Here is a 14,438-nt window from a genome sequence, read left to right as displayed (position 1 = left end):
TGGGCAGAGCAAGGCACCAGCACTCGCAGTCCATTTGTATATGAAACATAATTATATAAGTATCCATAAAATAACAACACCGCCTATCTCTCTCCATCTATCAGTGTAATAGAAATGAAGTGTGACTTTGATTTTGAAATTCCGTGTGCAGGGCCAACATGGTGGTCCAGTGTGAGAACTGGTGGAACCTGGCCAAACAGTTTGCGAGCCGCAGCCCGCCCCTGCACCTGCTGTCCAGCTCCGTGCAGCGGACCCTGATGAAGGCCCTGGTCCTGGGGGGCTTCGCAAACATGGACTCTGACACCAAGCAGCAGTACTGGGCTGAGGTGAGGCGGGATGCCCCCTGCTGGTGCGCCTGTGCATGACAGGCGGGTCATAAATCGATGTCACGTAGGGGTGTCACGCTTCGATTTTACTTTGGATTTTAAGGTCACGATTCGATTCTCGGTTTAAACGTGTATTTTCTTTTCAGCACCGAGGGTTATGCCATCTTTATTTGTGAGTCCACTCACATTAAATCATTTTAAATAATGTTTTTTTTTTATAGGGCAATACATATAAACATATTTAAAACAATTTAATAAATAATGGTTTCGTTCCATAAGCAGACGTAAAATAAAATAAACCTTAAAATAAAAACGCACTGTTTTGCGCATCGTCTCTGCCGTCGGAGCTGCAACCTGATCACCATCCACGCCACGCATGCCACCACGCCCAAATCCTCCATCTGCTTCCTCGCTGTTATGGCGCTGCTCGTATACAGTACGTCCACAAACTGTACATCCTGTCTGTGCAGGCAAGTGGATAAGCTCCGCCTGTCGCTCCCCGTGGTACCATGGGCGGACGGACGGACGGACGGGGGAGGGGGCAATTTCTGATACTGTGAAAATATTGCATATGGTGGCAAATATCACTATATTTGATATTTTCGAATATCAGCCCAAGCCTACAGGACAGTGCAAGCCTGTCTCTTCCCCTCCACGTCCGTCTGACCTTTTTTTCCTAATTTCACTCATATCACAGCATCATGTTCCGTTTAGCGTTATTGTCTTATCCCTGATATCACAATCCAGGTCATATCCATAACGTTAACAGCTCTTATGGAAGCACCTTTACCTCTCTAAATCATTAGAACACACAAGCTGCAAACTCTGTTTATTTTCAGATAACGTTACATTAGAGGGTCACATTTGTTTTGTCCTGACGGTCAAGATCCGTGTCGGACGATATCGCCCACCAAAATCACACCAATCGTAAAAGAAATGGAGAATCGCGAACCTGCTTGTGATTTTGAAGTTGGGAATAGAGCGCTCGCTTGGAGTGATGACGCCCCTACTGTTCCACACCTGTACTCGACCATACGTGTTGAATAGAAATCCATGTTCTCACTCTCTCTTTCTCTCTTATCCCTTTCGCTCCCCTTTCATTCAACTACCCATCCTTCCTTCTTTCCATCTATCTTCTGTTCATCCATCCTTCCTTCCCTCCATTCATTCCTCCATCCATCCCTTCTATCATCCATCTTTCCCTCCCCCCTCTGTCATCATCACGCTTTCTACCCTTCCATCTATATATCCTTCCATCTACCCATCCCCCCATCATCTATCCACCCACCCCTCTGTCCAGGTGCTCCACCCTCTTCAGCAGAGGTTCCTGAACCTGATCAACCAGGAGAACTTTGCCCAGATCAGCCAGGAGGAGGCGGTCAAGCAGGAGATCATCGCCACGCTGGAGGCGCTGTGCGGCATCGCCGAGGCCACGCAGATCGACAACGTGTCCTCGCTCTTCTCCTTCCTCATGGACTTCCTGTCCAGCTGCATCGGACTCATGGAGGTGACGGGGGAGCCCAGACCCGACACACACACACACACACACACACACACACACACACACACACACACACACACACACACACACACACACACACACACACACAGCAACGCTCCGTCGCGTCCCCGCCTACAACCATCCATCTGAAACGTCTGCAAGTCCTCCAGCGCATTGTGAACGGATGACGTGTGTTTGTGTTTGCCAGGTTTACTGCAACGCTCCGGAGACCATCAACCTCATTATCGAGGTGTTTGTGGAGGTCGCCCACAAGCAGATCTGTTACCTGGGAGAGGTGGGTTGAACCTGACACGAACCGAGCGCGTTGTACGTTAAAGGAGTTCTACGACAATGAAGGCCTCAGTGCCTATGGGGCAGTAGCTCAGGAGGTAGAGTGTGTCGTCCAGCGATCGGAAGATTGCCGGTTTGATCCCCGGCTCCTCCTGGTAGCGTGCTGATGTGTCCTTGAGCAAGACACTTAACCCCCTAACTGCTCCCAGGCCGCCTCCATATGGCAGCCCACTGCTCCTAGATATATCAGCTACTAGGATGATAAAATTCAGAGAAATTGCTAATTTTCCCGTTATGGGACTGATAGGGGTGTATATATATATATATATATATATATATATATATAAATAAAAATAAGGCCTTTGCCGAGGATTTAAAATTGAGATATTTGCTGTAGAGGAACATTTACTTTTATCTCTGCAGGGTGTGTATTAAAGGCCGGAGATAGCTTGGAGGGTAAATCCATACGCAAAATGTCTGTGACGCTCGACCACTTCTGTCTGACTGGACTCTCTGTCTCCCTCTCTTTTCCTCTCCAGTCCAAGTCCATGAAGCTCTACGAGGCCTGCCTGACCCTGCTGCAGGTCTACTCCAAGAACAACGTGGGCCGGAGGCGCAACGACGCCACGGCGGAGGAGGATCAGTACCAGGACCTGCTGCTCATCATGGAGCTGCTCACCAACCTGCTCTCCAAGGAGTTCATAGACTTCAGCGACACCGGTGGGTGCCAGGGTGGTCTTTAATTCTCTGATTAGGACGGAGTGAGATGATTGGTACTTAATGTGTGTGTGTGTGTGTGTGTGTGTGTGTGTGTGTGTGTGTGTGTGTGTGTGTGTGTGTGTGTGTGTGTGTGTGTGCGCGCGCACGCGCGTCGCTGCCGCCGCACTTTAGACGAGGTGTTTCGGGGTCAGGAGCAAACCACGGCGAGTCCCAATCGTGCGGTGTCGGCGGCGGACGTTGTTCTGTACGGCGTCAACATCATCCTGCCTCTCATGTCCCAGGACCTGCTCAAGGTGAGGCGCACTTCCGAGAAACAAAGATCCATTCATGAATTGACAAAGAGGCAATGGCCACGACGACTAAAGAACAGCCAAGTGGAGGCGTCTATATTATTCAAACGTGGGTGTGTCTGTCTGTCTGTCTGTTTGTCTATCTCTCTCTCTCTCTCTCTCACAGTTCCCCAACCTGTGCAACCAGTATTACAAGCTGATCACCTTCATCTGTGAGATCTTCCCAGAGAAGATCCCTCAGCTCCCTGAGGAGCTCTTCAAGAGCCTGATGTTCTCCTTGGAGCTGGGCATGACCTTGTATCCTCCCATTCCTTTTCACAGTCCCTCTCTCGTATTATTATTATTATTATTATTATTATTATTATTATTATTATTTTTATCTCAGTTTGTTGTTCATTTGTTCCCTCTGATGCGTCTTCGTGTTGAGTGGATTTTCCCTTGTGAGAAAAAGATGAACAGCAGCCGCGAGAGCTCATTGTGATTATAAATAAACAATGATATATCGGTGTTTTGTACACAATCAAATGACTTTCCCGATTTAATCATGTACTAGGAATTTGGACGAAGCGGTGTAGATGGACTGACACAGCGCTCATGCCGCCATATTTGACGTGACTCACAGAAACACAAGAAGGAAATAATATTGTCATGGCTTTGTAACGCCCCACCTCGTGTTTATCTGTTATATAAGCAGGTAAAATGATCGAATATGCTGGCACGTGGTACTTGTTCTGTGTATTTTTTAGTATTTTTTTCCCGCGTGGCCCTTAACCCGCTGTGCTCAGGATGAGCTCGGAGGTGAGCCAGCTCTGCCTGGAGGCCCTGTCCCCTCTGGCGGAGCAGTGCGCCAAGAACCAGGAGAAGGACTCGCCGCTCTTCCTCGCCACGAGGCACTTCCTCAAGGTACAGGCGGCGGAGCGTCCTCCACGACCTGTCTCTCTCTCTCTCTCTCTCTCTCTCTCTCTCGCTCGCACGTATTATGACACTTTTGGAAACATGAGCTATAACGGTCGAATAAAATGAACACAGTGGACAATTAATCCGTGAAGAACGATTATTCGCATGACGATGGTCAGCAAAAACGTGGCGGAGGTTGACGGCGCTGCTGCCCAGTCTCCACCCAAAAATATAAATCAGGAGCGGTTTGCGCTGCATCCCGGTGGAGGCGCTAACACGCCGTGCTCTCCCTCTGTGTGTGTGTGTGTGTGTGTGTGTGTGTGTGTGTGTGTGTGTGTGTGTGTGTGTGTGTGTGTGTGTGTGTGTGTGTGTGTGTGTGTGTGTGTGTGTGTGTGTGTGTGTGTGTGTGTAGCTGGTGTTCGACATGCTGGTGCTGCAGAAGCACAACACGGAGATGACGGTGGCGGCAGGAGAAGCCCTCTACACACTGGTGTGTCTGCACCAGGTCAGTGCACCATCACACTCACCCCCCGGGACGGAGGGAGGGAAGGAAGGAAGGAAGGATGGAGGGAGGGAGGGACGGACAGGGGGAGGAGGGATGGAAAGACAGAGGGATGGAAAGACAGAGGGATGGAAGGATGGAGGGCAATTTTTGTCCTAAATACTGTTTGGGAGCAAGATTCTGTAATTTCAAAGCCCTGCGTGTGACACCGCCCCCGCCCCCCGCCCTCCACTGCAGGCGGAGTACTCTGAGCTGGTGGAGTCGCTGCTGTCGTCTCAGCGGGACGCCGTCATCTACCAGCGCCTGGCCGACGCCTTCAACAAGCTGATGGCCAGCAGCACGCCGCCCACCATGGACCGCAAGCAGAAGGTGGCCTTCCTCAAGAGCCTGGAGGAGTTTGTGTCCAACGTGGGGGGCCTGCTGTGCGTCAAATAACCACTGGAACACCCCCACCGGCCACGCACACACACACACACACACACACACACACACACACACACCTGGCCACCCCCTCCCCGTGGCAGACTAGACGAGACCCCGCGCCTCATCCAGACGCCTGTAGCAGCCGCGTGGAACTCTGTGTCTCTGCCCGCGGGGGGCGACATCCTCCCCTCTCTGCCTCGCACACAGACAGACAGACAGACAGACAGACAGGCAGACAGGTTAATGCGCCCCCACCCTCCTCCATCCAGACGGACTCTGCGAGGCGGAGGTGCGGAGCGCTGGATGCGGGAGTCAGCAGGTTGGAGTCGGCGGAGCTCACACACACACACGCACACGAACATGGGAGGGGGAGGGAAATCAAATCTCTCTCTCTCTCTCACACACACACACGTGTTTCTCATCCAGTTGCTGTTTACTGTTTCTAGCGGAAGGGTCTGAAATGTATTGGGTGGTTTTGGGGAGGCCCCGCCCCCCTGGGCTCAGGCGAGCGCCACACCCGGCCCTTCCCACAGTGCCTTCCTTCTTCCACAAAGCTCAGTGCGGTCGTCGGACGTCGCGCTGAACTGTGCCTGTCGTGCCTCACAGCACATTAAACACACACACACACACACACACACACACACAATTCAACGGGTTGCCATGACGACAGCGGACTGTCTTTTTTGGGGGATGGGGGGGGGGGGGCACAGAAGGGCTTTTTTTTTTTTTTTTTTTTCTCGCCTTTTGTTTGTTTTTTTATGATGACAAAATGAAACCAAATCAGATTGTGTTCACTAAAGGATGTAAATATGTTTTCAAAAGAATGAGGGGAAAATTTAATGTGTTTAAACACAGAACCTGACTGAAAAGGGGTGTGTGTGTGTGTGTGTGTGTGTGTGTGTGTGTGTGTGTGTGTGTGTGTGTGTGTGTGTGTGTGTGTGTGTGTGTGTGTGTGTGTGTGTGTGCACGCGCGCACTACAGTATGTTTATATATATATATACATATATATATATGTGTGTGTGTGTGTATATATGTAAGTATATGTGTGTGTGTGTGTGTGTGTATATGACAGTTGGCAGGAAAGGTTAACATTTTAATGATTCCTTCTAACTTCAGGACGGACGGGGCGGGGGACGCTTTCTAAAATGTGGACTTTAGTTTTAGTGGCATTTAGTTTTGTCCCCTCTGGGTTGGAGTTTTACTTTATAAAAATATGAAATACCAAGCGGTCCTCACACGCTGGCTGGGTGGAACATTTGGCCAAAAACAGAGCTCTGGGTCTTGTCTGAACGAGGTTGGAGACAGGGCGGAGGGTTACGGGTGCCTCTACTGGGGGGGACCGGGGCGCTGCAACCAGAGCCAGTGTCGACGCTCCGACTTCACCCGAAGAGAGCTTGTCAGAACGCAAAGGGTTAGCGGAGGCTTGTTTTTACTTTTTAAATATTTTGTTTCAGTTGTATTTTTCTACATGACACACACACACACACACACACACACACACACACACACACACTGGATTGAAGCAAACCAAAAAAAAGCCACAGGAGAAGAGCCACTCGTGGAAAAACATGCCGCCATCCTCCCACTTCACAGCACTACCACGGTTATCTGTAGAGCGACCCAATGATTTGTTAATGAAGTGTAAAAGTGTACATAAAGTTATTGTATAAAATGCTCTGGCTTCTGCGGTGTTCATTTATTTCGTGCTCTGGCGGTAATGTGTTCTAAAAATGGTTTTCTATAAAGTTGGAGTATACGTGAGGAAAAAGTATTTAAGTATTATAGTATTGAGTAGTGGTATAGTATTTATTTACTTATTAAATCTATTTAATGTAATGTAAACAAATATCACAAATATGGCCGAGGGGAAATTCCTTTTTGTGGACTCAACAGGTAGAATTGAAAGCTATGTTCTACAATTGTGTAAGTTTCCCGTCTTCTGTCCAGTCATCACAGTGCCCATTTTTTTTAAATATTTGCCAAAAAGTCAATGTTTTTTAAAAAGTTCATTTGGATAAATTCTAAATGTTAGATTTTATTGAATAAAATGTCGTGTCTTTTTTTTTTTTTTAATCTTGTTTTGACCTTTTTTTTTTCTATGCTTGCATTCTTCGTTTACGCCTAATACAATATAATGCTCTTTGAATGGCCCTTGTGTGTGAGAAGTGCTTCAAACGACCTCGCCTCAAGTCAACAACAGTACATAAAGTTAGATGACAAGTGGAAAAAATATGAAATCATTCAATTAATAATAATAATAATAATAGTTAAATAGTAAAGTAATAGAAAACATGCTCATAGTAAAAATAATAGTAATAATTAAAAAGGGTAATAATTATACTGAGTAACAATAGTACAAATATTCATAATAATAATGATAATAATAATCATTATTATTCTAATCCTTATAATAATGTTCTGTGTAATTGCGGCACAGGTGCAGCAGCGCTTTCCCGGTGTTGCCAGATCGGGCCCTTTTCCGCCACGTTTGACTCCTTTTGAAGCGGCGTCGGGCGGGTTGGATCAACTTGACTGTGACGTGGGGGGGGGAATCAAACGAAAACAGTTTTTATTCCGGGTGGGTTGTTTTCCACTCCGCCTCCTCGCCGAGCGAAACGATCGCAGCGCCGTGCGCGTCCCGCTTCCCCGTCCTCGGTCGCCCGGGCCATCGGGCCCATTTCGGGCGGGTCGGGCGACCTTCAGACCGGACCACGGTTGAGCTGGAACCTGTCACCTGTCGCCCCGACCTGGCAACACCGGTCACTCCGCGGAGTTGACCGCGTCACACGCAGCGGGATGGACCGAGGCGGCCCGAGCTCCGTGTCCTGCAGCCTGTGTGGAGCCCCGTACACTCTGCCCGGTGACAGAAAACGACGAACAATAACTACAACTGTATTGGAATATTCAAACACACGTCCAGTCGTAATTTTACTGTGTTCGGTTTAAAAAGTAGTAGGTGCTACCTTGCTAGCTAACCGCCCGGAGCGCGGCACTCGCTTTCGTGTCACTCCGCACCAGTGAAACTTCGATCTAAATGCGGTTTGTCTTCTCGGCGTCTCCGCTGATTTAAATGTGACTTCCAGCTTTAATCATCATCATCATTCATGGTTTTCCCAGAGGACGAGCGCTCGGGGAACCCTCCCCACGTGCTGCCGTGCGGCCACATCTTCTGCGCCGGCTGCCTGCTGCCCCTGGAGGCGGACGGCGCCGTCGTGTGTCCGTCCTGCACGGTGCGTCTCCCTCGGGGGGAAACGTCCCATTGACGGACCCCAAAAAGCAAGAAACAAGCGTGTTCTGAGTTTGTCACGCCACAGGGGGGGGGGGGAGAGAAAGTGTTATTAACCACGCAGCCCAAGTTGAATTATTACAAAAAAAAAAAGAATACAAAATTAGGTCTCAAAATGAATTAAAAGAGGCAGTTCCCTCTGCTCTGAGACGCTGGGACGTCGGCCGAGCCCGAAGCCGGTCGACCGCCAAAGAAAGTAATGTGACTGTTTTACTTTCTTTGGTTGGATTTTTTGAGTATCCTTGTAAATTACTGACACACCACCTGTAGTACAGTATTTTATTGTAATTAATCTCTGGCCCTCATTTGCAGAAAAACAGGTACAGTCATATGTTATGCTGTATAATAATAATAATAATAATAATATTAATAATGATAACTTGATAAATAAATGATAAATAATGATAACTTTATGTATAGCACCTTTCTTATGCAACATCTAACTCAAAGTGCTTTACATTAAAAGGCCATCCGACAGTGACAATGAAAGCAAAGCAAAATGCATTTACGAAGTAGAATAATAAAAGAATGAAATGAATTAAAAAACGGGGTAGGGATAAGCGTTCCTCAGCAAATAATTGTTCTTATTTCAGTCTTGGATTTAACTTTTTTTATAGGCTAATCATTATAGACTGTTGGATAAGGTCACTAGATATTAGGCAAAATTAAAAGTGAATTGTCATGAGGAAACTGGTCGATTATCTATGGTCAGTGGCTGAAACTCAGTTTGACACAGGTACAGTCCCTCAAAACAATATCCTGGACATATCTTTTTCACATCCTTCCTGATGGTTTCCCTAGAAGAAGTGAGTAGTAAAGATGTTGTGTACAGCTGGAGTGTGCCCTTCCTGAGGGTGGAGTCCGTGGTCTGCAGGAGGACAGCAGGATCATCGGCCTCATCTACACCGCCAGGATGAACAGGGTGAAAAGGTCTGTTTACTAGTCCTGACTTTTATCACAGTTCCCTTCATAAAAACGTGATGGTGTCAAGCGGTGAGAAGATGTCTGATCCAGATGCACTTCCTGCCATGATGAAATAGACGTAGCTTTCCCTCAAGGTAAAGGGGTGACTCCACGATTGGGGTGCCGTTGATAGTCACTGATATTAATGCATGTAAAGTAAAGGTAAAATAGTTTTTACACTTAAGTAAAGTAAAGTGTCCTATAGTACAACCTACATGCCAATGTCAGATAAACCGCTTAAAACAGCCATTAAAACTTAATGTTAAAATCTATTTTAGGTAAATCATTGTCATTACTGTCCTCACATCATGAGCACAAACGCTAATCAGACACCTTTTATATATTTTCAAATTCTATGCTAAAAAAATCAACCCTGTTATTAATTTTAGCCATCTTCAGCACATAAACCTTGGAAAATCTTTTTGTGGTATTACCTGCAATGGGTGTTGAAAAATGTAAATAAATAAATAAAGTTTAATTTTTATGAGTTTGGAGGGCTAAATGGCACCCTAACCGTGGAGTCACCCATATTATGTTTTCCGCCCATCACCTTTGCAATTATCACAGTTTAGGACACAGCAACAGAGCAGTGACGCTACACTGCTAATCTAAAAATTCCTCATGAATTGAAATATATTATGACACAGTTGTGGCTTTGAAAGTTGCAGAATTTATAAAGTTTTGATTTAACATGTCTTTCCAAGCTTGTATGGGGATGTATTAAATAAAGCAGGATCAGATTGTCTTTAACCGGCCTCTGTCATGAAACGAAGTAGAACGTGATGGGCTCAAAACACTGTAAAACTCTTAAATTGTGGCGGAACAAAAGTTGTTTGAAAACAATCAGAACCCAAAGCTGCCTTCAACTTGTGTACAAATATTTCCGTCGTCAGGCTGTACGTACTCTTTATGGAACAGAGGAAAAAAAGAGTTGGGGGAAAAAACCCCAAAATGAAAAAAAAACGGAATAAAATTGACGCTTGAAGGATTTGATTTGTTTTGCATGGATTTAATTTGTGATCGGATTGGACGCATGGGGTTGCGTAGCACCGAGTAGTGTATGGCAGCATGGAGTCCCATGATGGCAGCACGGGTTTACTGAGACAAGCGTCCGCTTCTAAAAGCTGATTTGTTACAGAAAATGTTGTTTGATTTGCACGTGAAACGATATAAGAAGGAAAACATTGATAGACAAAAGAAAACAGTCGAAGAAACTATAAGAAATGGTTCAACTTGAAATGGCTCTACTTGAATTCATTGTCCCAGCACATTAACAAAAATATCGTCTGTGTCGAACCGCGAACCCATGGGATCCTGTCTTATCTGACGCTGTAGCGACAGAGCTGCAAATGTTCGCAGGAAGCTCAGGATCGGCAGCGATGTGGGCGAGGCCAGCAGCGTCACAGAAGAAGAACAGGTAGGACATAATCAATGGGAGAAGTGATGACTGACTGGTGCCAGTCGGACTCATCTTGGGTGTCATGACTGAGCGGGTGTTTTGGTTGCGAAGGATGCAGCGACGTCGTCTCTTATGTCAGTCACATAACGATGCTTATTGGGCGAACAAACTGATTAACACCAAATTATTTGTATTGTATTTTTATGTGTTTTTTATGTTGACAAATTACACAATGATATCATATGATTTAGTCAAGACCCACTGTTATCAAGGATGTCCAAGTATTTCCTCATCACTTGCCTATAGAGTACAGATACAACTTTGGTCACACCACAATAAATATAATGTATAAAGTCACTGAGCTTTGTTTTAGTTCAGTAGTTGGTGCAGTGATTTGAAACTGGCCTTGTGGACAGTATTACTTTTCTATCCTACCAGCTAGTAAGTTAAATCCACCGGGTCTGAATCAAACTCTAATGATGCCGCCACAAAATAAGTGGTGGCATCAGCGGACAGTGGTTTTGTTTAGCGGTGGCCAGGTCGGCCGATTAATTGGCCCGATATTTGCGCATTTTGCGCAGATCCTGCCTGTGCTCACAAGACCAACTTAAAAAAAAAAAAAAAAAAGTATGTCGGCATACTAGTGTTGTCAAAAATATCGATTTTGGAAATGGTTTCAATACTCATTTTCCACCCTATGGATATACCGGTACCAGCTGCACTTTCTCACCCTCTCTTCTCTCCGACAGCGAGTTCACACACACACACACCGCTCCAGTGCCCACATAGCTCCACATCCACACACTCACAGTTCTGTCTTCTCCTCGTCACTCGTCTGATTCGCTGCAGTTTGTTATGACGTTAGCTCATTAAAGTTTGAGTTGACAAAGAAAACAACAGGAGTGCTGTTTGGAAATACTTTTCATTTGAGGCAAAACGTAATCCTTACTCAGGTTTTTTTTCTCCTTTAGACAGTGCTGGCCATGCGTGTGTTCCCAAACTGGTCTTGTGGACAGCATTACGTTGCGTCCTGTGACCCTATTTTAGATGTATTTATTATTGTGTTTTTTCTACTTGTATGAAACTAAACAAATGTAACACAGCTGAGTTGTTGGACTGTCCTGTTCCGTCCCCTACAAAAAAAGCCTGTGTCCCCACTGTCCTGTTCCTTGTCACACCGTCTCCCCATTGCTTTCTGTTGCTATGGGACTTAATTTAGTAAAAACTGGGTGTTTTTGTGTAAATACTTTACTTTTTCTTTCAAAAGTGTTTTTTACAAAACTTTGTTTTTGATTACCTCTGGACATGTATTTACTTGGTATATTTTCAATTTAAAATAAGTGCACTTAAGTGCAGATCTACTTAAACAGAGACAATGGCATTAGTGTTAAATAAATGTTAATTTAACAAAAGCAATTTTGTGTCTCATTTGTTATTATTATTAAATTGTTGTATTTTATCAGATGCAAAGAAAAACAACATGATATCGGCATGATTTACCCCGCTCTCTAAATATCGGCATCGGCCATTGGAAAAACCCATATCGGTCGTTCAAGAGTTTTGTTCCACCGGGTCAGAGGATTATGAGAGGATGTTCTTCTGATACAAAAATCAGTCTGGAATCTTATTCAAAAGTCTTTTGAAAATGTGCTCATACCTGTGGATACCCTTGTGATGCTAATGCTAAGTCCTGGGGCTTTTTCTTGCGTGTCCTGTGTTTGGTGTGTTCAGCCCGCTGCGGAAGCAGGGCTGCTGGAGAATGTTCTGGATGAAGCTCTGGCTCAGGCTGCGGAGAACATCGCTCAGCTTGAGCACATCCACCAGGTGGAGACACTGCCACTCCACCTGAACACCCTTCACCCGCCCACCTTTTCAACAGTTTGGTCAAATAAATTGGATTGGATTTTCTTTGTTTTGTTTTTTATTCGTGTGTCTCCAGAGTCTGGTGTCACGTCTGGAGCTCCAGGCCCGGTGGGAGAAGGCCCGTCTGCTCAAGGAGCTCGATGAAGCTGTGAATAAGGCCACGCAGATCCTCCATCACAGGTAGAGGAAGGAGGGCATGTATGGAGGGAATAAACTGGATGGATGAGACTAGAGCTGTAACGATTACCATGGTTACGTGACGTCACCGTGGTACTGAACTCATTACCGTCATCGACACAAATGTTTTATAGATATATATTTTGTGTGTGTGTGTGTGTGTGTGTGTGTGTGTGTGTGTGTGTGTGTGTGTGTGTGTGTGTGTGTGTGTGTGTGTGTGTGTGTGTGTGTGTGTGTGTGTGTGTGTGTGTGTGTGTGTGTGTGTACACACACCCCCCAACAGGAAGGAGGCGGTGCTGAGTGAGCTGAACAACATGGAGGCCTTCTTCCCCAGCAGACCGATGGAAGTGTGTCACATCCAGCATAGGGTCAATGCCATTGAGCTGGCCATGCAGAAGGCCAAGCAGGTCCGCCTGTTCCCCTCCCTGCAGCACTACTGCAACCTGGACAAGGTGGGGAATGCTGGGAAATAACCAGGCCCTCTGCTCTTAAATAACTGCTGACTAGCTTTTTCCTTAATGTGGCCTGTGTGCATGTGTGACAGATGTTGGAGACCCTGCGGGCGCCTGTGGATGTCCAGTCTTTTGATATGAACTGTGTCCCTCTGGCATCAGGCCTGAGGTGGGTCATCATCTGGTGGTGTCTGTATTGTGGGTGGTTAGTTTGTTTGTCAGTCACTTTATTCTATTTAAACTATTCTTCTCCTTCTTCCTGGAATAATTTTACGGCAAACTAAAAAACAGGAGGGTTTTTGGAGAGTTTGTTATATTCCCTTTTCACCTTCAGCCATCAAAAGTTTTTTCTTCCATAGTAGGTACAGCAGAATAACTGTTTCCATAGTTACTCTTCCTGATATTTGTAATATGTAAACCGCATCACTTTGTGTGCAGCTGTATCGTTTTATAGCACTTTTATTTATACGCACAAACACAAACCCTTATGCCATGGACACACTACACAACCTTCAAAGTGGTCAGATTGCTGTACTGTCCACACTACTAAACTTTCTGTCTTGTGATGTGGAATCTCAGTCTTGTGTTTTCACACTACATGACTGATCGGTGACAGGGGGCACACATTAGAGATCTTTCACCAGGAGGAATCCCAGAGTCTGTCAGGTCTCCAAACTACGCTTTGTCACCAAAACACACATAAGAAGTGACACCGGAAATAATGTGATACCATGCGAGGGACAGTGTTATTTATTCTTTATTATATTCTTGATCACTGTATTTAAAAAAAAAAAAAAAGCAGAATTTAAATGAGAAATATATTAAAAACCTAGAGAAGGAAAGTAAATAAAATACATATGTTCCTGTGCGTTTCTGGCTGCTCTCATTGGCTGTAGCTCGTTGCGTCACTTCCAACTCAATAACAACACGACCAGATATCAAACATGCTTGATATTTTGTCGGCGAGCAGTTGGATCATCTTAAAATAAATAGTCATCAGCATTCTGAGGGTTTCAGCTCAGATGAAACATTCTACTGGTGGCAACTGGTGTTTATTTTATGTTGTGGCAACTCACTTAATTCACATTCTATTTATCAACAACGTTTCCAGCATTGATTAAAAATGCCCCTTAAATTTGGGTGGAAATATGACTGGGGAATCTAACACCTTTACAAAATGATTGTAATCTCCTTGGATAATTGGGATCAGGTGATCCTTGGGTGACATTCAAGAGTGTTTCCCCTCTTGTACAGTTGAACAGGCCTGGTGAGCCGCTAGGCCAACGACAATCCCTGTTCAACGTCGTTAATAAATAGAGTGTGTGTGTGTGTTCCAGCTGTGTTTTC

At 45.6% G+C, this 14,438-nt stretch overlaps 2 protein-coding genes across 3 annotated transcripts in view; both read left to right on the top strand.

Moving 5' to 3' along the window:
• xpo4 (exportin 4) overlaps positions 1 to 5,626 on the top strand; it is a 52,315-nt gene extending 46,689 nt beyond the window's left edge. Inside the window, exons 14-22 of one of the 2 annotated variants that reach the window (XM_080019461.1) lie at positions 152 to 326; positions 1,627 to 1,833; positions 2,036 to 2,122; positions 2,658 to 2,838; positions 3,010 to 3,131; positions 3,295 to 3,425; positions 3,914 to 4,031; positions 4,438 to 4,530; positions 4,765 to 5,626. In XM_080019461.1, the coding sequence (XP_079875587.1) occupies positions 152 to 326; positions 1,627 to 1,833; positions 2,036 to 2,122; positions 2,658 to 2,838; positions 3,010 to 3,131; positions 3,295 to 3,425; positions 3,914 to 4,031; positions 4,438 to 4,530; positions 4,765 to 4,962 (1,312 nt within the window). In that variant the 3' untranslated portion in view covers positions 4,963 to 5,626. The remainder of the gene's footprint in view (positions 1 to 151; positions 327 to 1,626; positions 1,834 to 2,035; positions 2,123 to 2,657; positions 2,839 to 3,009; positions 3,132 to 3,294; positions 3,426 to 3,913; positions 4,032 to 4,437; positions 4,531 to 4,764) is intronic. The other variant, XM_080019460.1, reaches the window with a different exon arrangement.
• A 2,429-nt stretch (positions 5,627 to 8,055) lies between these two features.
• The window catches only part of rnf17 (ring finger protein 17), a gene marked incomplete at both ends in the record, with an annotated part of 28,641 nt that continues 22,258 nt past the window's right edge, over positions 8,056 to 14,438 (top strand). The window contains 7 exons of the mRNA XM_080018949.1: positions 8,056 to 8,181; positions 9,070 to 9,167; positions 10,536 to 10,617; positions 12,331 to 12,423; positions 12,539 to 12,642; positions 12,923 to 13,091; positions 13,184 to 13,260. Of these exons, the coding sequence (XP_079875075.1) occupies positions 8,056 to 8,181; positions 9,070 to 9,167; positions 10,536 to 10,617; positions 12,331 to 12,423; positions 12,539 to 12,642; positions 12,923 to 13,091; positions 13,184 to 13,260 (749 nt within the window). The remainder of the gene's footprint in view (positions 8,182 to 9,069; positions 9,168 to 10,535; positions 10,618 to 12,330; positions 12,424 to 12,538; positions 12,643 to 12,922; positions 13,092 to 13,183; positions 13,261 to 14,438) is intronic.

This window comes from Zeus faber, assembly GCF_960531495.2.
Source record: "Zeus faber genome assembly, chromosome: 18".
Lineage (NCBI taxonomy): Eukaryota > Metazoa > Chordata > Actinopteri > Zeiformes > Zeidae > Zeus > Zeus faber.
The sequence above is the reverse complement of the archived record's forward strand: the minus strand, read 5'-3'. Positions and strand labels throughout refer to the sequence as shown.